The following is a 25,253-nucleotide window of genomic DNA, read 5'->3' on the forward strand; positions in this document are numbered from 1 at the left end:
AAATAGAAATGAAACACCTTTTAAGTGAGACACTAGAAGGTTACTAGGGAAACAACGTAACTATACCCAAAATGAGAAGTGAACAACAGCTAGACGCGTTTCAGAACTGTATGAAGTTCCTTCTTTCAGTAGCAAAGAAAAATTAAAAGATAAACACTCCTTATAGCAGGATTTACACGCTGTTCAAGACAGAGTCGAAAAATGATGTTTATCCTAAATATTTATATTTTTCTTTGCTACTGAAGGAACTTTATACAGTTCAAAAACGTGTCTAGCTGTTGTTCGCTTCTCATTTTGGGTATAGTTACGTTGCTTCTCTAGTATATACAATAAAATAAATTTTCGACAATTATTTACAATGATACTTAATTCTAATGTTTCTTATACAATCCCCAAAGCAGAATATGCCGAATTCTGCGACATACACGCAGAAGAATTAGTGCTACTGCAGAACAATCTAGAAGAATTTTAAGAAAAATGTAGAAAATTTTAGCAGGGCCGCAACTAGTGGAGAGCAGTGGGGTCTAGTACCGCTGGCGCTGGACTAGAAGGTGCGCCAATTTCACCCTTTAACCTCTCCTTCAACATTAAAAAGGGGGCGTAAAAGTACCTGTGCTTGTCCCGGCCGACAATGTATCTAGTTGCGGCCCTGTATGAAACTGTCATTCGTAAATTTAAGTTTGAAATAATTTTGCGGCAAGATCTTAAGTGCAATGTTTTTCTGTCAGATTTTAGCAACACTTTTCAAAGTTGAGAAATACCTCAGGTATGCGTGATCATATATTCTGTTTTCAGGGGCGCGTTAGCCCAGGTGGATAAGATACTCGCCAGAAGCCAGGCCCGTCTCAAGAGCATCATGGGCCCCCGGGCCAAGTGATGTTTTTGAGGCCCTATATGGAAAATTCTTGAAAATTTCAACCACTTCTTATTTTTGCGAGGCCCCTCTCCTTTTGGGGCCCGAGTGGGCCCATGCGTTAAGATGGGACTGCCTGAAGCACCAAAGGATGTTTAGAGGTGTCGCGAGTTTGATACCTGGTTCGTCCTTGTCAGAAAACTTTCCTGACACAGGGGTACAACAAAAATGGTGACATGACCGCAGAAAAAATTTCTACCACAGGGAGTCCCCCATCGAGGGGTTAGCGCACCAACCTCTCGATGAGTATAAAAAACAAGCCTGCCGTTCAAAATCGGCAATAAATTTTAGGCCCCGGTCTAATTAGCTCTCGTGTGCAGAAAATGACCGTGGTGCGACAAAAATGATCAAATGATATTTTGTTTTGAACATTGTCCCGTAACTCAGTGGTTCTCCGCATTTTGTTACCAGCGGCCCAGTCTTACCGAATTCATGGTTCATTTGCGGCTCCCAAGAATAGTTTGGTAGAAACTTTTACTTATAAAAGAACCACTTCAAAAAATAAAATAAGCATACAAATAAATATCTCCAGCTTGTCGCGACGCCCCTGACCAAGGACGGAACAGGAGGTGGGGGGAGACAGAGGGGACAACTGTCCCTGGCGGCAAAATTTAAAGGGTGGAAAATTTCAGGTGGAAACAAAGAACACTATTTAAACATTATCGAATTTTAAAATAGTGGGGGCGGCAAAAATCATAGTTACAGCTTTGCCTCTGAGCTGACAAAATAGCTACGCCCCAGGAGCCACGACGCACACTTTGAGGAAACACTGCCGTAATTCATAGTTATTGTTCCACTTGTTTTCATCTCAGCAGAATATAGTTTAGAGGGAGGGTAAGACAAAAATTGATAAAAGAAATTCACGAAAAAAAAATTCAAGCACTCTTAAAAGCACTTGAAAGTGATTATAATGTTTCAAGGACTGCTACGATTTTTTAAGGACTTTTAAAGACATGAAAATGAACTTTTTCCCAAGGATTTTCTAGGGGGGATACGAACTCTGTCCCTATACGCCAAAGCCTGACAAATCCCAGACTCCAGGCCATCATGGCGACTAGAAAATCGATATTGGCACCAAACATTCTCTGCATGTGATTGCTAGATTGGAAAATCACAGGATGAGAAAAAGAATTTCCCATTTCACTGCAGTGTGCCTTTCGACATGAGAAGGAGGTGGGTAACACTCCAGTTTCCCAAACATTTTGTTTCATCCCCACCTTCTGAAAAAAATTTTCTCTCATCGCCCCCCAAGGGGCGATATTGCCCACTTTAGGAAACACTGATCTAACTGATCATAATAATATATTCATAATAATAACTTCAATAATAATATTCTGTTCCCATTCTTCTAATCACCATCACCAAATAAATATTACCACAACTACTTGAGTTGTCTGAGCAATAATTTCATGCTCGGCTCTCTTTTCATAGTTCCATAGTTTCACCTTCCGTAGTTTTGTAATTTTCGAACTCCGGATAATCCACCCTCGGATAATCGATGTCCTACTGTACTTTGGATTTCGATAACAATTCTTGTTCCAAACAATGTTTGTCATAAAAGATTTTGGCCTCAAGAATATCTGTATAAGCCTTTAACGTACTTGCGAAATGAGCTATAGTACTTACCAAGAGATACTGTCTGATACAAGTTGAGCCTTGATGAAGGATGCAATGACCGGCCTAAGCATAGATGGTGGCAGCCTTTCGGGGGCTCTTCTTTACGTCCTTGGAGGACGGTATCTATGAAAAAATTGCAAGAAAGTTCTCGCGCCCCTCCTCAGGGAAACATTTCCAATACATCTGGCTGCCCATTCGTGTGCGTGTTTGTGTTCTTCACACAAATTGGAGCATTGCTATGTTTTTTCGGAATTAGCCTATATATATATATATATATATATATATATATATATATATATATATATATATATATATGTGTGTTTGTGTATACTCTGCCTTGCTCCGGGCAACACCTTCTGGAACAATCTTTTCCTTTAGAAGGTGTTGCTCCGGGGCAGTTGTAGAGACGTCATGCTACTGCAGTACAGGCTACTTCAATAATCAAAGCGCCGCTGAAAGAACGCAGTAAATGACCTCCCTAGGGGGTTATACTGTACACATAATGAGGAAGGAGATCGTACAAAAAGCGATATATAAAAAAAGAAAGGAGAAAACTGTTCAACAGAATCGCAGAACCCCCCCCCCCCACTTGTTAAATGGTGGGTGGTGGGAACTGGTTGACGAGTCTATCGTTATAATATAAGTATCTGCCACAGACATAGTACAGAGCGTTCAAGAGGATTAATTATTCATTGACGATATTTTCTTCTCCTGTTGCAGTCGATCTACAATCAGCAAAGAAAAAAATTTGATATTTTTTGTGATGGACCTTTTCTGATGCCCTAAGCATGTGCTGTGTTTTCCTCAAAATGGTTAAATCCTGCCTGTTGCAACCCAACGCCTTTTCTTTGATCACTCCGCATGATAGCCGTTGTCGAAGCGCTTTTTATTTATTTATTTATTCACGTCTCAACAGGCAAGGATTGCCCAATCACAGAGATGGACAAGAGAAGAAAAATATAAGAACGCAAATACAACATACAAAAAAAAACAAAAAAAAAACGAGTGGAACAATAGAAATACATAGGGAAAAGCATAATATATTCAATATTATATATATATGTATATTCAATACTCACATATAACTTTCAAGAAATTCTCTTATAGTTGAATTGAACATATCGGGTTTCACATCGCACTGATTATATATATTGCACATCTCAAAAATAAGGGACCGTCGTAAAATATTTGTTCAGGGTTTAGTGCAACGTCCCTTATGGGAGTTGCTTGCCCGGTTCGAAATATCCAGTATTAAGGTGGCAAACGACAAGTGGAAAATGATTGCAAATAAACTTTCGCACTAAATATTATTTATTAGATTCAATATAAAGTTAGTCAATTTTAACAATAGATTAGTACAACATGGAGCCTTCTATTTGACGTCAACAGAAAGATACTGGGCTCACCAATTGATGATCATCAACAGTCAAACTATTATGCTGATCGGACATCCGATGTTGTTAGTCACTTCGACATAGCTTTTCCCCGCAAGTATCAGTGAAGGTCTCTCGGTCGAGAGCCGGATCGTTTCGATTAGCACCAGGAGGCCTCTTGGTTGAGGGCCGGACCACCTTGATCAGCTCCAGGGGGGCCTCTCGGTTGAGGGCCGGACCACCTTGATCAGCTCCAGGGGGCCTCTCGGTTGAGGGCCGGACCACCTTGATCAGCTCCAGGGGGCCTCTCGGTTGAGGGCCGGACCACTTTGATCAGCAATGAAGAATTTTGACTGTGAAGATTAATTAATGTTTTCGATTCTAGACCTGCCGGGAAACAAATTCAAACACTGTAAACTATTGCATTTTAACTAATTATCAGCTTAGTTTCCCAGCCTAAGGCCAATGGATACGGTAGCAAGACGGTGAACCGTCCTACTAGAGGGCTTCAGTTGAAAAGAACAAACAAAGGATGAACACGATGTGAGAGACAAAGAGGGAGGAATTTATACTCCTATTTCACAAGAAGTTTGGGACCCCATGTCCTCGCAAGGCCTTTTCGCCTCAACAAAAATATCAGATTTACATATTCATGCGTCACTATATTATAAACATTACAATTGAATTATTACATTGGAATCTGGCAACATAACACAATCCGGAGAGCTGATCAGACTCTCCCAATTATGTAAACAATACCAACAAGACAATAAGTAATGAAATGTTCCGACGGAGGTCTGCAGCCCCCGCCGAAAACGAGTACAACACTATATTTTCCGTACAACGAGACTTGTAACAACTCCCTCGGGAGGTTCTTTAATAAAAATAAAAATACTTAACCGGGCAAACCCTTAAGCCTCGCCCAAACTATACATAATCTGGACCAGACCCCTCCACGAAAATAGCGACATCGTCGTCACGAGGGGAAATTAATTTATGTGCGACATCAGTAGCCCGACCTCTGGCCCGTTCTCGTTCGACAGCCGGAAGACCCCACCCGTCGACTTCCGAACTGAACGAACATTCTGGCCCTTACCGGTTTGCCAGCGGGTCCTCGGGTGGTTTCCGGTAACTGAGAGGTCCCTGGGGTGTAAAATAAGAAGGAATTTCCCACATAACGACAAGATCGCCATTAACGTAGAGGGATCGGATCCCGATACGTTACATTAGGGAGGAAAAGTTCGCCGAACAGGCCTATTTCCAATTGGCACAGAAAAATCAACAAGTTGAAGAAAATAGCAGTCATCAATTATATTATTGACAATTTTATACAAAAAGTGAAGGTAACTTCTTCTTTGGCATTCCAATGATTGGAAATGGAAAAAATGTCGCAGTTCGGTTGTACTTACGTCATTTATGTAGACGTGAAATTGCCTGTAAAACATGTAACGTAGAAATCTGTTCTGGACTCTTTCTAGTATCAATGAGTCTAGATTGTCGTGAGGACTCCACATAATAGTGCAGTACTCTAGTTTCGGGAGCACATAAGTCCTGAAAAGTGTCGTGATTGTTGTGATTGATTTGATGGCCTTGTTCTATCTACCCAGGAAAGCAGGTAGTCTGGAATAAACTACTATATGTTCAAACAGGCTCGTAACTAGATTGAGGTAATCGAGGCATTGCCTTGGGGCCCCGAGAAGGCACGCTAGGACCCTGAATGAATGAATGCCAGGGTCTCTGCCACCGGACTTATCCCGTTGCCGAGATCTCTTTCAGCCCAGCTTTGTGGCAGAATCTGGAATAAAGTGAGTGTGTACACCTAACAGTCTGAGTGTGTAGCTAGTGTTATGTATGATATTTCAGTGCTGCCATCTATACTTCAAATTGTGAGTGAAGTGTAATGATTGAATATTTGTAACGTCGTAGGCCTGTTGCTCTCTGTGGTGAGACTTTTTAACGGGGAGATCGGCTCGCATTCGCGCCTTGAATTTGGGAGCCACAGAAAACCAACTTCAGCCGACCACCACTGTGGGGTTCGAACCCGGATCCTCGCATCACGAGTCCGTCACTATAACACGCTAAGACCCTGTGTTCATAGGAGAAAAAGGTCACGCTAAACATGGAAAGATAATCTATCAATACATAATTTTTAAAAAAAATTAATTTTCAATTTAAAAGGATGACAGCAAAGTACAATAAAGACGTCGTTGTAACGTCAACACAAATTAACGTCATCAAGCATACATTACACCAGGGGTTCTCAATAAGGAGAACCCCTGGTGCACCGTGGCGACTCGAGGAAAATAATATAAATCAGTGAATTTGATAGATAAATAAATATAAAAGAGGCCCACAGGTTCTCTCTGCCATAAAAATTATGTACAAAAAAAGGCTCCTCGAGTCAAACAGGGCTCCGCGAGTCAAAAAAGGTTGAGAACCGCTGCATTACACTATAAACATGCCCCTCACCACTCGGAGGACAGGGACGATTCCTCTATTATTTTTTTCACACAAAAAATACACTATAGAGTGGTCCGTGAGCTATGGCCCACCAAAGAACCCAGCCTGAGACCCTGCTGCAGTATTGAGGGTGCCTATTATCGTCCCTTTTTTTAGTGCTTGCCTGCATAATAAGTGAATCGGGATTACCCATTATCAAGTTATCACCCCTTATGGTCATTTTTATGTGGTCCCCTAGTGACGTTATACCGAGGACTTACTATTTATGATTTTTTCAATTCTAAATAGACAGAAAAGACAGTAAGGGGTGCTGAGCACCCTCCAATAATTTCCGAAAAAACAATGCAATGCGCCCCTTCTCTCTCATGCGTACTCGCCGAGTCCTGTATATACGGGACAACCAGCATCTATATATATCATATCACATATATATTGAGTCAGTCGTGCCTTTGGTAGTAAAAGCACGAGACATTCAATGTTTAGTGGGCTATGGTAAAAGGGGGAGTGAAACTGGGGGGACTGAGCGGCAAGAAAGAAATGAGAGAGAATTATTTTGGCATGAACAAGAAAGCCAAAGACCATCAGGAGTATTTAAAAGAAATAAAATTTTGAGCAGATTGTTTCCATTATCTAATTCATAATTAGCACAATTTTTGGTTAAAATTTTTTTTTTTGGTCATAGCAAAATAATGAGGAAACCATTCACACCAATAATTAGGGGGGCCGAGCCAGCTCTTCAAAAATATTGGGGGGGGGGGGGCTCGGGCCCATGGGCCAGATACAAGTTTACTCCTATGGTCTCGATGCGCTTTAGCAAAACATGTCTAATGCCCTCAATAGAGATTTACTGAGAGAAACAAGCTACAATAAAAGCCATTTGGAAACACATGTTTCTGACAACAAGCCCCTTATGAATCAAGAACAACGAGATGCATACAGTACTATTTATCATTCCGTTACTGATGGACACAGACTTTTTTTTCTGGATGCACCAGGAGGTACAGGAAAAACATTCCTCATCAACTTGCTTTTGGACGAGATACGTAAAGATGGTGGTATTGCTGTCGCCGTGGCTTCCTCTGGAATTGCTCCAACGTTACTTGATGGAGGACAAACTGCACACTCAGCTCTCAAATTGCCTCTGAATATGACGTTTTCTGAAACTCCTGTCTGTAACATCAGCAAGCATACTGGTCAAGCCAAAGTACTCCAGGCGTGCAAGATCATTTTTTGGGATGAGCGCACAATGGCCCACAAAAAGTCTCTTGAAGCACTTGACAGAACCATGCAGGATATTAGAGGAAACTCGAGTATAATGGGAGGAGCTGTAGTTGTTCTTGCAGGAGATTTTCGTCAAACTCTCCCTGTCATCCCACGTTCAACACCAGCGTACCAACTGAACACATGTCTCAAAGCATCCCATCTTTGGAAGTACACTAAAAAGTTATCAATGAAGATAAATATGAGAGTTTATTTGCACAGAAATACGTCCATGCAAAACTTCTCGTATGAATTGCTGCGTCTTGGCAATGACAATTTTCCGACGGATCCGGCCACCATGCCAATTTCTTTCCCCCTAGATTTTTGTCAGCTGTTACCGTCGATCCAGGAAGTCGTCAACAAAGTTTTTCCCAACATCCGTGAAAATTGTAAAAACACAGAATGGCTATGCGAACGAGCAATTTTGTCATCTAGAAATGACAATGTTAATGCTTAATAAACATAATACAAAGCAAGCTTCCTGACCCCGACGTTGTTTATAAATCTTTTGACACTGTCGTTTAAAATGATCAAGCCACTTACTACCCAACAGAATTCCTCAACTCTTTAGAACCACCCGGATTACCACCTCATAGACTGGTTTTAAAAGTCTGAGCTCCAATTATGCTTCTGAGAAATCTGGATCCTCCAAAACTGTGTAATGGAACTAGGCTAAGCATAAAGAAACTTATGGTTAACATCATAGAAGTTACAATATTGACTGGAAGTGGTAAAGGTGAAGACGTGTTCATTCCACAAATTCCTATGACACCAACTGATTTGCCTTTTGATTTCAAATGATTGCAATTCCCGATAAGACTTGCCTTTGCCATTACCATCAATAAAGCTCAAGGACAATCTCTTTAATCTTTAAGTCTCAGGTATCAACCTGGAAAATCCATGTTTTCCCATGGCCAGCTTTACGTCGCTTGCTCCAGGGTGGGAGCACCTGAAAACTTATATGTATTTGCTCCGGAAGGAAAGACTAAAAACATTGTTTATCATAAAGCTTTAGAATGATAATTTCTAAATTTGCAACACGCTTCAACTTTTGTAATTATGCAAGTACGCAACATGTTCTCTCCCGCAATTTTGTATTATACAAATTCTCATTTCTTTACCATTTTGGCAATTGTGCAAGTATGCAACATGTTCGCTTAAGTTCGCAACATGTTTTCTCCCGCATTTTTGTAATTATACAAATTTGCATTTCTTTACCATTTTGGCAATTGTGCAAGTTCGCAACATGTTTTTTTCTCATTTTTGTTATTATACACGTTTGCAACATGTTTTATCTCTCAATTTTGTAATTATGCAAGTTCGCAAAATATTTTTTCTTTCCTTTTCGTTGTTATACAAGTTCGTAGCATGTTTTTCTCTAATTTTTTATATTGTGCATGTTCACAAATGTTTTTACTTTCATTTTTATAAATATACAAGTTTGCAACATATTTTCTTTCCCATTTTTCCCCCAGGCAACGCCGGGTATTATAGCTAGTAATTTAATAAAAATATAAATCACTTTAGAGCTGCACAAATAATTTTATTCAATTACAACAGATGATTTTTCATATCTGAAAAAAACTGATTTAAATCAGTGATTTTTAAACAAATTGAAAATTTTGAATTGGAAAATTTAAATCAGTTGATTTAAATCACTACAACCCTGGCTGTGACGCATAGCAATAGTGGGCTCAAAACAGCAAAAGAGCCTAGAACATCGCTGAGTGACAAGCAGTTTGTCTGATCGGTTCAATGATCAGCGCCGACGGCAGAGATCGGCGGTTTGTGGTCAAAATCGATAACGATGTGCATCAAAAGAAAATGGTGTCTAAATAGAATGTGAGTGAATAAGCCAATTTCTTTATTGATTGTATTACCAAGCACATAGGCGTAAACTTATTGAAAAATGTTCGGGGGGGGGGGGCATTAGGCTCTAATGAAACCTCGTTTATACGACGCGTCGTGTAAATGCGAAAGCAGTATATGTAAATGGAACTTTTTCCGAAAATTACCCCCCCCCATTTTTGCACACGTTTCCCAAAAAAAAATTTGTAAAAAAATCTGTTGTTTTGATTCAAAATCTTATGCTTGAGAAGAAATATTATACTATCATAACATTACTGTTGCTGAAGTCTCAAGCAATTTTACGGTATTCATTTCAAGATTTAACAGACAATTTTTTTTATTTAAACCTTATGTAAAACGTCCTATACATACTTGTTTGTTTTGCTTTCTATATCTAAGCAAAAAGTAGATGATGTGTTGAGTTCCGTTGTTGAAAGATTTTTCTCTTAAAGAAAGAACTAATAGTGTACATGTTTGCTATCAGCAAGGCCGGAACTAGAGAGGGGGAGCAGAGGAGGCAACTGCTACGGGCGTCAGTTTTAGGTGGGAACAGAGAACACTGTTACAAAATTATCGAATGTGGGGGCGGCAAAAATCCCAGTTACGGCACTGGCTATCAGCATACTGTAGCCCGTTCAATAATTATTTCAGTACCTGTCACATGCCATTGAACTAGTCAATCATCTTAAATTTTATGGCTTTTTCAGTAAAAAATATGCATGATAAACTACAGTCAAGAAAGAGATCCCGCTTAATTTTTCTGTTTACAACGTTTCTTCATGATGTGTTTTTGAAAACCGGAAAACACTGTATTTCAATGACACGTTTTTACCAATTGAAAAATTATGTGATTCGATTGATAGAAATGGTGTTTTCCAAAGACTTGGGAGTTCGAATCGAAGTGAAAACGTCGATTAATTGAAGTGTGTACAGACGGCCCTGGGTAAAGCAGGAATTAGGAGGCTCTTGCGACAAGAGTCAAAGATGTTAATTTTTTTTTTTTGCAAAAACAAACACAAAATACATATAAAAGAAAGAACAAAAGCACATAGAAAGAACAACACATGAACACAATAAATAGTCATATTGGACCCCAAGGGACATAACGTCCTTCCAGGCAGCCCTATGGATTAAATTATTATATTTTGCCGCCATTTTTTTTTCTAAGTACCGTACGTTATGTTAATAAATGTTATGTAATAGTATATGAATATTTTAAAAATTTATGCACACTAAAAATTTGAATTGTGAGATCTGAAATTGTTGAATCACGATATTTCTTGTATAAATAATTAGTCTATGAAATGAATTTTCCTTTTCGTTTCACAAAACCTTCATATATACACATACATACTCACATGACTACGTACATGCTCATAGAGATACACATATACATATATATACACACACATATCCTTTTTATTTATTTTTATTTTCTTATTATTTATTTTATTTTATTTTTGTATCATGACATCATAATAAATGTTTGTTTATTTAAGCTATGATTAAATTATTCCAATATTTCCCATTGATGTCACTATTTATATTGTATTTTATGAAAACAATCTTAATTGGTCAGTAAATGTATGTTGTTTCAATTTCGGGGGCTCAAAGTTATGAAGGCTTCATTTGCCCATGAAGAAATTAGGCCCTGTATATACAGGGATAATGGATAAAAATGTATAGCAACTGAAGCAAAACGTCGTACAAATGAGTCAGGTCAGAAACGTAATAGGGAGACGTATAGAAAGGGTTCCATAACATTTTCCTAAATGCAGTAAAATCTCCACAAATGATCACTCAAACACAAATATGCATGAGTGGTCGCCTCTACTCGGCATAAAATTTCAATGGCGGAGCCCTGTAGGATCTCCTCTTATATTCATTTATCGAATTTACTGATTTAACTTATTTTCTTCGAGTGGGTGCAGAGCTCCCGGGAAGTATACAGGGAGCACTGGTTGAGAACCGCTGCTTCAGTGAAAAGTTCCTCAAACTTTTTGTTCCATAGCCCTTTTTAAAAAAAAATTTCTTTCTCATTTCTCCCAACTCAAGCCCACCCATAGGATCCTATAGTAAACCCATAGCTTCTATCGACCCTTTGGACAATTTCACACTTTGGAAAGCACTGCTTTAGTGGCCATTCTTGGTTGTTATACAACTTAATTTAATGAAAGGTCACGGGAAATTGACCTTTTTAATTTTTTATTTTTTTCGCACTATTTATAAATTTGTTATGATTAGTCCTGTTTGTTGCATTTATATAAATTAACCTCTTTTTATCATTAATGTGTGTATAAATATATATAATTGAAGAATTTTCAGAATAAGTGCAAATTTTCAAGTTGTGTGGAAGATTAATTAAATTTTTGTAATTTTTCAAATTAATATTCCTTATAATACAATAAAAGTTCGTTATAACAACAGCTCACAACCACGAGAAAAGTTTTCGTTGTAACGTAGTTCTCATTATAAACGAATTTTCACTTTTTGGTCTGTAAGGACATAAAATTATTGGAAATTGCTGCTTTATCTGCATTGGGACGTCTTTGAGATCATTTCGTTCTGATATTAACGATTGAATGGAACTCTAGTCATGTGAAATTGATTTTTGATCTCAAATCAGTTGATTCTTTAAGAGTATAAGACGTTTTCCATAGAATTCCGTATCATCAAAGCGGTTTAGATGACCAACTGAACAATTAAAAGTCTGAACTTATTACATTCATGCTCACTTCCATGGATGTATGGATCAGTCAACATTGTCTATCGAATTGGAAATTCAACATTTTCAAATAGTTTGGTGTTTGGCTGCTCAACTCCAAGGAACTTCTAGTTACAAGGGACCATACCTGAAGCCCGGGTGCTTTATTTGCTTGTGTTATTTCTTTTTCTTCTTTTTTTTCAAGTAAAAAATAAAATTCCTCAGGAGAAAAATATGCCATTTTTGACATTATTCATGTATGCACTTGTGTGCACGTGCAGTTTGCTCCTTTTTCGAGCAACTTTTTCTTTCTGTTAGTGAGCAGCTACAGTACTAATAACTAGAAATTCCTAAATAAAATACATGTAGAAATCATTTGCATGAGAATGTTTTTGCAAATGAATATGTACCGAGACAAATAGAAAAGATGCATTTAAAAACGCATTTGCGTTTTTTGCGGGGCTATTTGTTCTTTAGCATGTATTTTCTCAGTTTTAGTTCATATTTTGCCATTTTTTAAATGGAAAATTCGGGCTCTAATTACAGTTGAATCCCGTTATAGCGAAAATCTCGTTCTAACGAACGGTTTTCTAATCCCTCTAATAAGTATACATAGGAACAATGCAAACAATCTGATATTCCTTTATAACGAAGTGTTTTCTCCGGTTTCTTGGAGTTCGTTATAACGGGATTCGACTGTATAACAATCATTTCATGTATTGTTACCAAAGTGAATAGGACAAGGGTGTAGCTAGAAATTTTGTTCGGGAGGGGGGACCAAAGTGATAAAACAATAGATTTGGTCATCTTTTTGCCTTTTTTCAGTCATTTTCTTACATTTCGGGTGAGGGGGACCAGACCCCCCAAGTCTTCCCCCGCGCTATGCGCTTGGAATGGGACTGCTCCTGAGCAGGAGCGTACCCAAGAAAACCGATCTATGGGGGGGGGGGGGAAGAACACTGAATTTCTTCCGGAGAATTTTTGAGTTAATTAAATACTTTTGAAAAATTGGCATTAACAAAAATTTATTTGACTGTTGGGGGCGTACGCCTTTGCCCTTGAGCCCCATTCCAATTTGATCACGGTCCAAGTACAAATATACTTTCATTCTATCTCCCTCATTGAAACGAGCACAACGCCGGTCTATCGCTATAGGCAATTTATGCGGATCTAGTCATGCAATAAATCTGAGTATATCTTCCCAGGATCTCATGAATCCTGAAATCCCCTGGGCGGAGTCATGAAAATGATTATATACAAAAAATATATTCAGAACAGTATATATATCTTTATATATTTATTCCAGGGTTAGACAAATCCCAAGCGCCAGGTCACCATGGCGACTGGAAAATCTGTATTGGCGCCTAAAATTTCGTATATGTGATTGCTAAATCAAAATCTAGTGATGGCTCAAAATTTTCCGATTCCATATTTGTTTTCCAACATGGAAAGGAGCAGAGCCACAACTAGAGAGAGCAGGTTGGTCTGGTGCTCCAGACGCTGGACCAGAATGGGAGTCGAATTCACCCTTTAACTGCTTCTTCTACATGCAAGGGGCGCAAAATTCCAAATTGCCCCAGGTGACAAAGTATCTAGTTGCGAGCCTGGGAAGGGGTCATCGATTCCCAGAAAGGTTGAAAAAAGATTATTCAAGATAATTTTCTCGTGAAAAAACCATGCTTGGCTCCTATGGAATTTGGCTGGTGCCTAATTTTTTTTCTGATTTTTGTCAAGCCCTGTATTTATTTATATTTTATGATACAGTGTATATTTCCGCCAAAATCAAATTACATTTCACTTATTTAAGATTTATTTTACTCTTATATATCAGGTTTTAAATTAGAAAAATAATTTTTTTTAGTTGCATAAATTTATTAATAAAAACTCGATTTAAATATTGTTACTGCCCTGTACTTCTAATTAGGAAATGGTGCTTGTATTCAGAAAACCTGCATTGAAAAAGCCGAAACCGAACCCTATTGAAATGCTCTTTGTCAGCTGCAGAAGGTACAGCCCCTTTATCATGAAAAGAAAAAAAAAATACATGGAATAAAAAGCCCGCCAAAGATCCCAGGCTAGAAAAGCCCTTTTCCAGTATGTGGGAGTCCATGACCCTGCTTATAGCCAGCTGAGTGTGACCCCCGGAAAACAAGCCACTAGATGCCACGGACGGGAAATAACCAGGAGTGAAAATTATTTTATTCTCGCTGGGGGGGGGGGGAAGCATCGAAATGCCTCCTTGAGATCAACTGTGATGCTGCAAGATATTTAAAATTTCTAACAGTGCTGCGAACGTAAACAGGGTATGTAATACCCCCCTCATTGCGGTCACCGGCGGGACAAAAAGAAATTCATCCGTAAAAAAGAATTGACTGGGGAAGGAGGAACCCTATTAAAACCTTCAGAATAATTAGGAGGAACCCTATTAAAAGTAAGAAATACTACATCCTTTTTAGAAAAATTCCCTCATTTAATTTATAATGGAACATAGAAAAAATTACAGTATTTTCCGATAAATGGGTCGCATCCTGTAAAATGGCCGGAAAAAAGTTTTTGTGGAAAAATCCCCACTTCTTTTTTTACACGTCATAGCTTCGCATAAAGGTCGAAACACACTATACTGACGTGACGTGATTATTCCGAGTCTAGATGTGGAAAACGTATCCATGCGATTTTTTGGGGGGGGGGGGGAATTGAGCCAGCTCACCGAAATTAATAAAGGGGAGGGGTCTCTATCCCATTGGCTTAATACAAGTTTACGCTTATGACAGGCTCCAAGCACTTCCCTGTGAAAAATCGGGGTCCTCATGAAAGATCTCAGTCCAAAACCCCGGTCCAACGGAGACAGGATAATTTTAGTCGTGGACGGAGGGAAGAGTATGTAATTTTTTCATCCTCTCCGCAGAAAAAAAATAGATCGAAGCGATATTTTTAGTCTCCCCCCCCCCCACAAAATTTCCTCCTGTAAAAACTGCCTTTTTCCCTAGTTCCCGCCCTGGCTACCTAAGTGTTGGAGTACTGGAAACAGGGCTGGGGGTCAAGTGTCCAGGGTGCCGGACCAGAGAGGGGGGAGGGTGCAAATTTCACTCTTTAACCTCTCTTCAACATTAATTGAAATACTGTATTTAAAATTTCTATATAAGAATCCTGTTAACGTAAATAGTTTCGGAATCCCTGATTTGTAAGGAGGAAATTTCAATATTAGAATGCAATGGTATCCGGCTCAGGGGGCTTCGAAATTTTCCATTCTTTTCTTTTTTTTTGTGTGTTAATTTTATTTTACTATTATTTATTTGATTCCTCAAAGGCACCGGAACATAAAAGTGGAGGATATTTGAGCCCCACCCCCAATAAATTTTGTAAGGCGGTTGAGCCCCCACCAATAATTTTTAGAAAAACAATGCAGCGAGTCCTCTGTTTCCTGTGTATGCGTTTCAGTCCCGTAGATACGGGACAGCCAGCAACTTTCAGTGCTCTCTCCCCACCCAACTTCATGTCAGCGCCTCTGCTGTGAAAGCTCGAAATATCAGGCCTTCGAACTTGTTAACAAGCTTAATCGTTGTTCACTTTACCTCCTCCCACTTTTTTTCTGTTGTCTCATGTCCACAAGGGTCACACAACAAAACAAGGAAGAGAAGCTCTTGAGTTTACTGACAGTGCAAGCAAGAGAAAGGATTCCCCCCCCCCCCCAAGTTATCTACACAGGTGCCTTCACGCAACACTCTGGGAGAATGCAATTTAGGATGAATGGATGCTGGGGTGATTGCGAGATAAGACTACTATTGTCACAGAACAAGTGCGTTGAGATTCTGAAGAAAAGTAAAAAAATAAAATTTCGAACAGATGGATTTTTCTACTATTTAGAGAAATTTTTTGTCAAAAAGTTTTTTCTGAGCCAAGTGTGAGAAACATGTCCACTCAAATTTTTTTTTGGTGGGGGGGGGGGGGGAAGGGGGCGCTGGCTCTTCTAGAATGTTTAGGGGGGCTCGGGCCCATGGGCCGAATACAAGTTTACGCCTATGACCGAGCACAGAAAGAACATATCGGCGAAGATAAAATAAAAAATTAAAGAAACCAGTCTCAAACTTTGATGGTTAAAAGAGGACACCATCGAAAGGGCACACACATACTGCAAGGCCGATTTTCCAATTCCGACAGCCAATGACCCATACACTCCCGCCAGGAAGCATATTAGGAGGGACAGGGCTCCGGCTTGGGGATACAAGAGATATAATTCTTAATTATTCTTTCACAATAAATTCACTATACAGTGGCCTGTGCGCTTCGAGGATCTCAAGTAAGGGGCACTGCTGCAGGATGTGGGAGGGGAACATTGGACCAACTGAGGGCCTTTCCGGAGGATGGACTTATACATATTTATATTCACATATTTTGAAGTCCGATATTATAAGCTTGTTATTTGCTGCATCGTCAGCCTAGATCTCAAGCTTGTCACAGTATTCCAGTGGTTCTCAAACTTTTTGTCACCTGCGATTCCATAGCCTAATTCATGGTTCATTGGCGGCTTCCCAGAATAGTTCGGCAGATTTTCTCATTTCAAAGAATCACTTCAAAGCATAAATAGGCATGCAAATAAATTCTTCAAATACTCAGCGATACAGAGTTGGAACTAGGGAGCGAGGTGGAGAGGGGGGTAACTTCCCCGGGAGGCAAAATTTAGGGGCACCCATTTTACGGGTGGGAGCAAAGAATACTGCCATAAAATGTGATCAAATTTTAAAACAAAAAACTTTTTCTGAGCTATAAAAAACTAATAATGTTTACTTTGTAGAGAATTTCATAAAAACAAAGTTTTTAAATGACCTCAAGGAAAGAACACTCACCCAGCGAAACAAGGTTCCGGGAATGTAAGTTATTATAGAGGATGATGGGAACGAGCTCTGCTACAGAGGAAGGGTCATCTTCATATACCAGTCGCAAACTAAAGATGGAATAGGAACAGTAGGCTTCAAGATGGATGCATAGTTTTTCATGCGGAACTGCTAGCACTTAGAAATGCGATTGAAAGAATAGAGATGACAAATGTCAGAAAGAATAGAGATGACAAATGTCAGAAAGAATAGAGATGACAAATGTCAGAAAGAATAGAGATGACAAATGTCAGAAAGAATAGAGATGACAAATGTCAGAAAGAATAGATAAGACAAATGTCAGTAAGAATATTCACAGTCGATCCAGCCTGGAGTCAATCTGTAGCAGGTCAACACGTCTCGCCTCAATTTGTCGCGGTACAAGTTCGTTGCAGTGTCAATTTGTCGCGGTACAAATTTGTCGCAGTGTCAATTCGTCATGATACAAATTCGTCGCAGCTCCAATTCGCAGCTGTACAAGTTTGCCGCCGTGTCGTCAATTCATATATTACAGCACAGAATATAGCAGAATGATAGCACAGAATCAATTCGTCGACTGCCGATTCTTCACTGTACGTGTTCCACGAGAGCTTGTATGTAGGTTTTTGTCTTACACGTGAAATAAAAACACGAACAAAAGTGTACACGCAGTTAACTGAAAATAATTAATTTTTGTCAATGCAGAAAGGTCATCGAAATTAAAATTACAATATCAATTACATTTAAAAATTTAACTGCATATAAAAGTTTAATTATACTTGAAAATTCGGTTATAAAAATTTGAAATGTTAAATAATTGATTTTTGCTGTGATAAAATTTCAATATCATGTGGAAAAATTTCGGTTTGTATGATATTCCCCAAATTACAGTGAGCCTATCTGTAACGATAAATTTCTCTCTGCCCCATTACAGTATCTCCATAAGAACCTGAAATATTTAATTAATTAATTCAATTAAATTATATTTAAATTCCCTGTACAAGCCGCACTTACAACCACACAAACAAACCAGCCAAAGATATGTGACTGATTATAAACATAAGATTAATGGTTATATTATATCTATGCGACTGACCCATAGTCATCTTTCTTATTGTTCATTACATTGCCTTTGTCGGTGCTCATCCTGTGGGCATTATGAAAACTTCATCGAATTGTCATTCATAAGCACTGTACATTTCCACCATTGATCTGCGCCCAACTCCCTTCGCTGTGAGAAATAGAAATCCCAACAAAAGCGGGAAGTGCGGTTTATACGGTGAAAATTATATATTAATTTAATTGAATTATTAATTAATTAAATATTTCAGGTTCTTATGGAGATACTGTAATGGTAAATGTTGGTGACTCTCGAAGGTGGGGGGAACTCTCGAGCCCATGGGGCAGATAGAAATTTACCGTTAAATATAGGCTCACTGTAATTTGGGGAATATCATACACACCGAAATTTTTCCACATGATATTGAAATTTTATCACAGCAAAAATCAATTATTCAAATTTTTATAACTGAATTTTCAAATATAATTAAACTTTTATATGCAGTTAAATTTTTAAATGTAATTAATATTGTAATTTTTACTCGAGAGTTGTTACTTTAGAGTTGAAAAAAAAAAATCAAAAATTGATTGACATCAGCAGTGGTGTCAGAGACAGAGATGCTGTTGGTGCCCAGGGTACTTTATGGAATGGTTATGAGCACCCAGAGAAGTGATTCAGAAATCAAAAAATTTCAATTTTTCAATTCATTTTTTTGCAATGCAGTGTGTTGAAGATGTCATTAATGATGGTACATTAATGACATCTTCAACACACTGCATTGCAAAAAAATAATTTGAAAATAATACTTTTCGCAGCTGTTACACATAAAACATAGATACATTGTCATAAAAAATTCCTTAAAGTTTGTCAATTCTCTGCATGGATACATAGAAAGCGGGAAGAGCGGCCTATACGATGGAAACTAAATTTTCATAATTTATTTGATCCCAATTTATTATTTGGGTGAGCTTCTAACGCCCCTCACAACGAAAAATGGAAATCCCGACAAAAAGCGGGAAATGCGGCTTACACGGTGGAAATTAAAATTTAAAAATTTATTTGATCTACAAACTGCCTTTTATACAAATACAACGCCACAACAGGCAAATTGCCCAACGAGGTGGCTGACTTAAGAACATCATGGATCCCCGAGCCATTTTTTGGAGGCCCTACCTATAAGTACTACTGCTACACCACACATGCACCCCGCCCCACCCCCCCCGGAACCCCCAACGAATCGGTACATGCGGGTATGTGCATGTACGTGTAGTGAAACCTGACGTGAAGTTTTTTGTTTCTCTGTGATGCTTGTAATGTGTAGTGCTGCCATCTGCCACCAGCTTTTCTAACTATGAGTGAAATGTTATGATTGAATGATTTATCATTGTAGGACTGTTGCTCTCTGTGGCGAGACATTTTAACGGGGAGATCGGCTCGCATTTGCGCCTTGAACTTGGGAACCACAGAAAACCAACTTCAGCCGACCACCACTGTGGGGTTCGAACCCGGATCCTCGCATCGCGAGTCCGTCACTATAACCACTCGACCACCACATCTCAATTTTTTATTTGGATGAGCTCTTCAACATCACTCACTGAGAGAAATGGAAATCGCAACAGAAATGCGGCTTATATGGTAAAAATTAAATTTTAAAAATTTAATGACTTCATTAAATACTTTCCTTCATTTGTTAAAAATTGAAACAGATGGGAAGGGGGAACATTTTCAATAAATGAGAAAAAAAATTAGTTAAATTTTTTACGCCTAAAGCAACTACCCTATTTGTAAGATCACAACAAACATATGAATTTTAAAGAAATTCAAATTTGTCGAGCCTGCGACAAATTTGTACTGTGACAAAATGAGCCTGCGACAAATTTGTAATGTGACAAAATGAGTCTGCAACAAATTTGTACCGCAACGAGTTTGTAGCACGACGAATTGACCTAGACCCGAGTCAATCTGTGATCCTTTAACGAGACATGGAGATGCCAGAAGAATCGGAACCATACTGCAGCAGAGCCATCTTAATAGCATCATGGGGCCCCGGGCCAAGTAATTTTTCTAAGGCCATATCTGCTCAATTTCAACCAGTTCTCACTTTTGTGAAGTCCCTCTTCTCTTCAGGCCCCAGGCCATGACCAGGTGGGCTCATGCATTAAGACGGCACTGCACTGTAGGGTAACAACATCAGACTGATATAGATAAGAGGACAAAGTGAAGAGAGGAAATGAGGAAGCTGATGGCCAAGCCGAAGATAAAAAATTTAAAGAGGTGAATGGGGAAAAAAACTATACCTGCAGCAATGATTAAAAGAATAATAAAAGAGGTGATGGTACAACAGTGGAAAAGAATTTGGGATGCGCCAGATACATAAGAAAGACTAATCCTCCACGTTCAGTGGAAGGAGCAACACTGGAATCAACAATTTCAGGGGTGTAAGCACCCATCATCCATTTTGGAGCAGCAAACTTTCATTTTTGGAGCAGAAATTTTGAAAATGGAGCAGAAATAAAAACTAACTATATCCGCAATATAAGGCATAATTTTTCTGTGAAATACCAGAAGTTTTGCCAAAAATGGTTGAAACAAATAATTATAAATAAATTTCCTTCACAAATTAAAGTCCATTTAAATTTTGTCTGAAGTATCTTATCTGCCACTACTAAAACATGCATTACTGAAATGACGAATAAAAATGATTAGACTCTTTTCAAATTAAGCACCATGCATACTGAAAATCTAGGAAGCAAGAATTTCTGCTGCTTGAACACCAAAATCTTATACATCCTGATATAGCAAAAAAGTGAGTGGTGCAGAATATAATAAGGGTTTCTGTGAAAAAGTCAGCTTTTCATAGAATTTAAACATATGATTAAATTTACAAGCGAAATGCAAAAAACGAGAAAAATATAAATAGCTTATTTACTTAAACAATTTCTCAACATGTTAATAGATTAAAAATTGTTTTTTTCCTGCTATTTTCTCAGCCTGAAGCCTGTTACAATATTTTCTATATGAATCATGAGTCGCTTTCAGACGTTCAGCATCTCAATGACAATTTTTTTCACATTTGTCATGCCCTTGAACATAAGATTTTGTGTGTTAACACTGAACTCTCTTTCACTGTCTATGTTACCATGTGCGTTACCATGCTAAAGATAAAAAAGCCTTCACCAAAAACTGGCAAAATTTTAAACTTTCGGCTGCTTTCAAGGTTACAAAGTTTGAATATTTCTGCCCAATATCTATTTACCTATTCTCTGAACTGATTTCACTTCTTGTAATCCTTTGCATTGTAGTACAACCAATTCATCACCCATAATTGACAGTTCTGTTGGTGATACAATGTTAAGCAACATCCCAGCAATACGTGAGGGAGTAATTTACCATCCCAACAAAGTGCGAAAAACAAGAGAGGGTACAAACATTTCATTCTATCTAACATGTAACATGTTTTGGAAAGTTAGGACATTTATACATAATAGGTATCTCACATAAGTTATGAGCATGCTCCTAATAAAAACTCCTTCCTTTGACTATTGTTAAGAGCATGCCCCTCCCCCACCAATGAAGGGGCGGACCATGTGTCCATATTGGGCCGCTCTAGAAGGGGTGCCAAATGGAGTTGAAAGTGTGAAAAAAACTGTCAACCAAAAAAAAAAAAAAAAAAAAAAACTTGGTCAGTAGAGATAAAAATAGGTTCTGCATGGGTGGAGAATTTTTTTCCCCTCGAGCCGACCCTGTCCGCCAAATCCGGATTTTCGCGATGTGAAATTGTTACGATCAGCAACCGCCGACGACAACCATATGACTGCATAGTGGCTAGACGATAAAACTATGGATATTTTAGCTGGAGTTTTTACAGATCCACACAAAAATAGACAACACTGTCCAATCAAATCTGACACCTCCACAAATAAGAAGCAGCAAAAGAATAAGACAGAGGACAGAAAGGACAATTAACGACCCAGAACCAGAGAGAAGAATGAAGCCAGACAGCAAAGAGGAACAACGATATAGAGAGCCAGGAGACTCAGACTTGAATTTCCAATAGCGAACTGAAAACAAAGTCCCTTTGGCCAGCACATGGGCCTAATGGCAACCTCGACAAATAGCTGAAAAGCTAAACCGATCAATGAGGCTGAACTGGGATCCCGTAACACAAAGTCCCTTTGGTCAGCAACTCCGAAATAAGGCGGCAAAAACTCAACCGAGTGCTGAGGACTCAACTGCGAGCCCGCAACACTAAGTCCCTTTGGCCGGCAACTCAGCAAAAGCTCAACCAGGAGTCTGCAATGCAGGTGCCGACCGACTACAAAATAAGTCAGAAACAGCTCAACTGAGCACTGGGGGTCTCTCAACTGGAAGCCAGCAACACAAAGTCACATTGGCTGGTCGGCAGCTCAGAAATATGGCAGCAAAAGCTCAACCAATCGCCTGGGGGGGGGGCTCTCTCTCAACTGGGAGCCCGCAATATAAATCACTTTGGCTGGCACCTGCGCCAGTCAACAACGTTGAGACATAGCTGAAAAGCTGAACAGAGTGCTCAGGGGCTCAGTTGGGAGCCTGTAAGTCTCTTTGAACGGCAACGTTGCGACATGGGCGAAAAGCATATAACTGTCCCAAATGAGGCATCTGTTTGTGTAGCGCCGATATTTGAGACATTTTGTAAATTTTTTGCAATTGTTATTTTTTTCTCTTTCCTCCCCATTTGTATTATTTTTGTTTTGTCATATGTGATATAAATAATTTATACATGCATAATAAAGCATTCAACACTGTCCAGCCCCTCATCTGGCAGCGGTAGCTGCGGTGGTGTATGATAGCTGTGCACAGTCACTGTCGTGTGCGGACCACGTGAATAAAGCTAGAGCAATACGGTGAATTCAAAATAAAACTGGGAACATTCCAGATAGCATAAAAACTTAGCACCATTTTATAATCTGCTCAGAGAAGTACACATGAATGCACTTTTTTTTCAATTTATTGATTTAAAAATTTTTTTCACATAATTGAATAAATTTGTTTTGATCAGAGCAACAGTAGTGGGGAAGGAAGAAAGAGCCTCTCCCTCTAGAGAATCTCCAGATTACTGGACTCCAATGGGCATATGTTTTTTACACATCAAATATGTATTGCCACAATGATGAAAAAAAAATTTTTTTTTTTGTAAGAGATCTACTTTTACTCGCAAAGTAGAAAGGCAAATTAGGCCATATAAAGATTTTAACAGTTGGCTGATGTGAAGATCCTCTCAGGAAAGAAAATTCAACAGCTTTTGTGTGGAATCGAACCATCATCTTTCATGCTGGGCAAGTGTGCTAGACCATTACAAAACAGAGGAAACACGCTTACTTTCTTACAGCTTATATGCGCTGAACTAGACCATACACAGACAGTCAGACATAACTAATAGCTCACACATACTGACGTTTTCGCCATCAGATGGTGACTTATCTGAAGATGATGTCATGAATGGAAGTATTGTCCCATTCAGTCCACATAATCTCTAAGGAAAGAAGTTTCTCTTGTATTATAGTGGTCTAGTGCACTTGCCAAGCATGGAAGATGATGATAGTTTGATTTGCCACGGAGGCAGTTGAAAAATTTACTGATTTCATCTTAACATCAGCCAGCTGTTGAAACCTTCATATAAATAGTGGAGAGCGACATCACTGAGGTTAAGCTAGAGTTGCTTGAAATCCCATACATAGTGGATGCAAGAGGGTGGGGCTCGTTACCTCAGGAAGTATATTGGTAGGGCTGAAGCAGCACCATAACCAGGACTTTTGTGAGGGTTCAGAGGAATGAACCGGGAGGTTTATGCTGGTATCATTTACTAGTGGGTGGCCTCGACAACTCTTCCTTCCCTGTTGGACAATTACTACCATGTGCATCGGCCACTTGCATGTGTGAAAAAAAATGTCTGGTCAACATTTTTATGCCAAGAGCATGTAGGTCAACAAATTTTTGCGATTTCCAGATTTAGTATTCCATAAACACAGCAGTAGATTCTTGTCCCCCCCCCCCCCCTACACAACAAAATAATCTTAATTCAAGTATAATAGTACAGAAATTAAAATTTTGAACAGAAAATTTATATATATACTACCTTGAGTACACCTCTCAAAATGCTTCCACCAGCAACACCACCTTTTAGATCTTCTACTTCACAGCCTGGCTTATTCACATCAAAAGATCTAATTACTATAAAAATTACACATAGTAAGTGAAAATAAAAAAGGAATGACTGAACAGCAATGTTTATTCTAATTTATATTTCAGGACTGTCTCAATGCCTGGGAACAGCGTAGGGAACACAGTGATAATTATTTGAAATTAAAAATTCCAACAGATGTGTGGAATTTTCTCCTGATTCGAACTGAAGGCATAAATATGGTTTTGTTGAAAAAATTTTTTTGAAAAAATTAACAGTACTGTCCCAAAAGGGTGAAAACTGTAAATCAAAAATCATTTGTGGAATTTTCTCCTGATACAAAGTAAACACATAAATACGGATCTGTTTTATCTATCCGTGGTGAAATTCTCTACAAAATAAACATCAAAATTTTAAATAGTTCCAAACACATTTCTTTTAAGAATTTGACAGGAAGTTCAAAAAAAAAAAAAAAAAAAAAAAAAAATCAAACAGATGTATGGAATTTTCTCCTGATACACAATAAGGGCTAAATATAGATCTAGTTTCTCTATCCATGATGAAATTATCTACAAAATGAACATAAAAATTTTAAATAGCTGAAAAAATATTTTTGAAAAATTCGACAGGACCCTACCTTAGAGGTTTGAAATTTTAAAATTCAAACATATGTGTTGAATTTTCTCCTGATACAAACTAAAGGTATAAATATAGATTTGTTTTCTCTATCCATGATGAAATTCTCTACAGAATAAACAAAAAAATTTAAATAGCTCAAAATATATTTTTTTGAAAAATTTGACAGGAAATTCAAACCAATTCAAACTGAAGGCATAAATATGGTTGTTTTCTCTATCTGTGATGAAATTCTCTACAAAAGAAACATGAAAAATTTCTGATAGCTCGAGAAAGTTTTTTTTTGAAAAAATTGGCAGTAATCGTAAATCAAAAATTCCAGTCTTGCAGATGCTGCCACCTTATCACGGTTAGTGGACTAGCATGTGTTAA

The 25,253-nt window shown here is 38.5% G+C and overlaps 1 protein-coding gene across 2 annotated transcripts in view; it reads right to left on the reverse strand.

The window, feature by feature from the left end:
- Positions 1–25,253, reverse strand: part of eIF2gamma (eukaryotic translation initiation factor 2 subunit gamma) — a 281,173-nt gene that overhangs the window by 69,020 nt on the left and 186,900 nt on the right. For both annotated transcript variants that reach the window (XM_089249936.1, XM_089249937.1), the window contains one exon: positions 24,201–24,295. In XM_089249936.1, the coding sequence (XP_089106062.1) occupies positions 24,201–24,295 (95 nt within the window). The remainder of the gene's footprint in view (positions 1–24,200; positions 24,296–25,253) is intronic.

This window comes from Pholcus phalangioides, unplaced genomic scaffold (assembly GCF_987345545.1).
Source record: "Pholcus phalangioides strain wild (caught in Gottingen) unplaced genomic scaffold, Ppha-v1.0 ptg000022l_1, whole genome shotgun sequence".
NCBI classification, from domain to species: Eukaryota; Metazoa; Arthropoda; class Arachnida; order Araneae; family Pholcidae; genus Pholcus; species Pholcus phalangioides.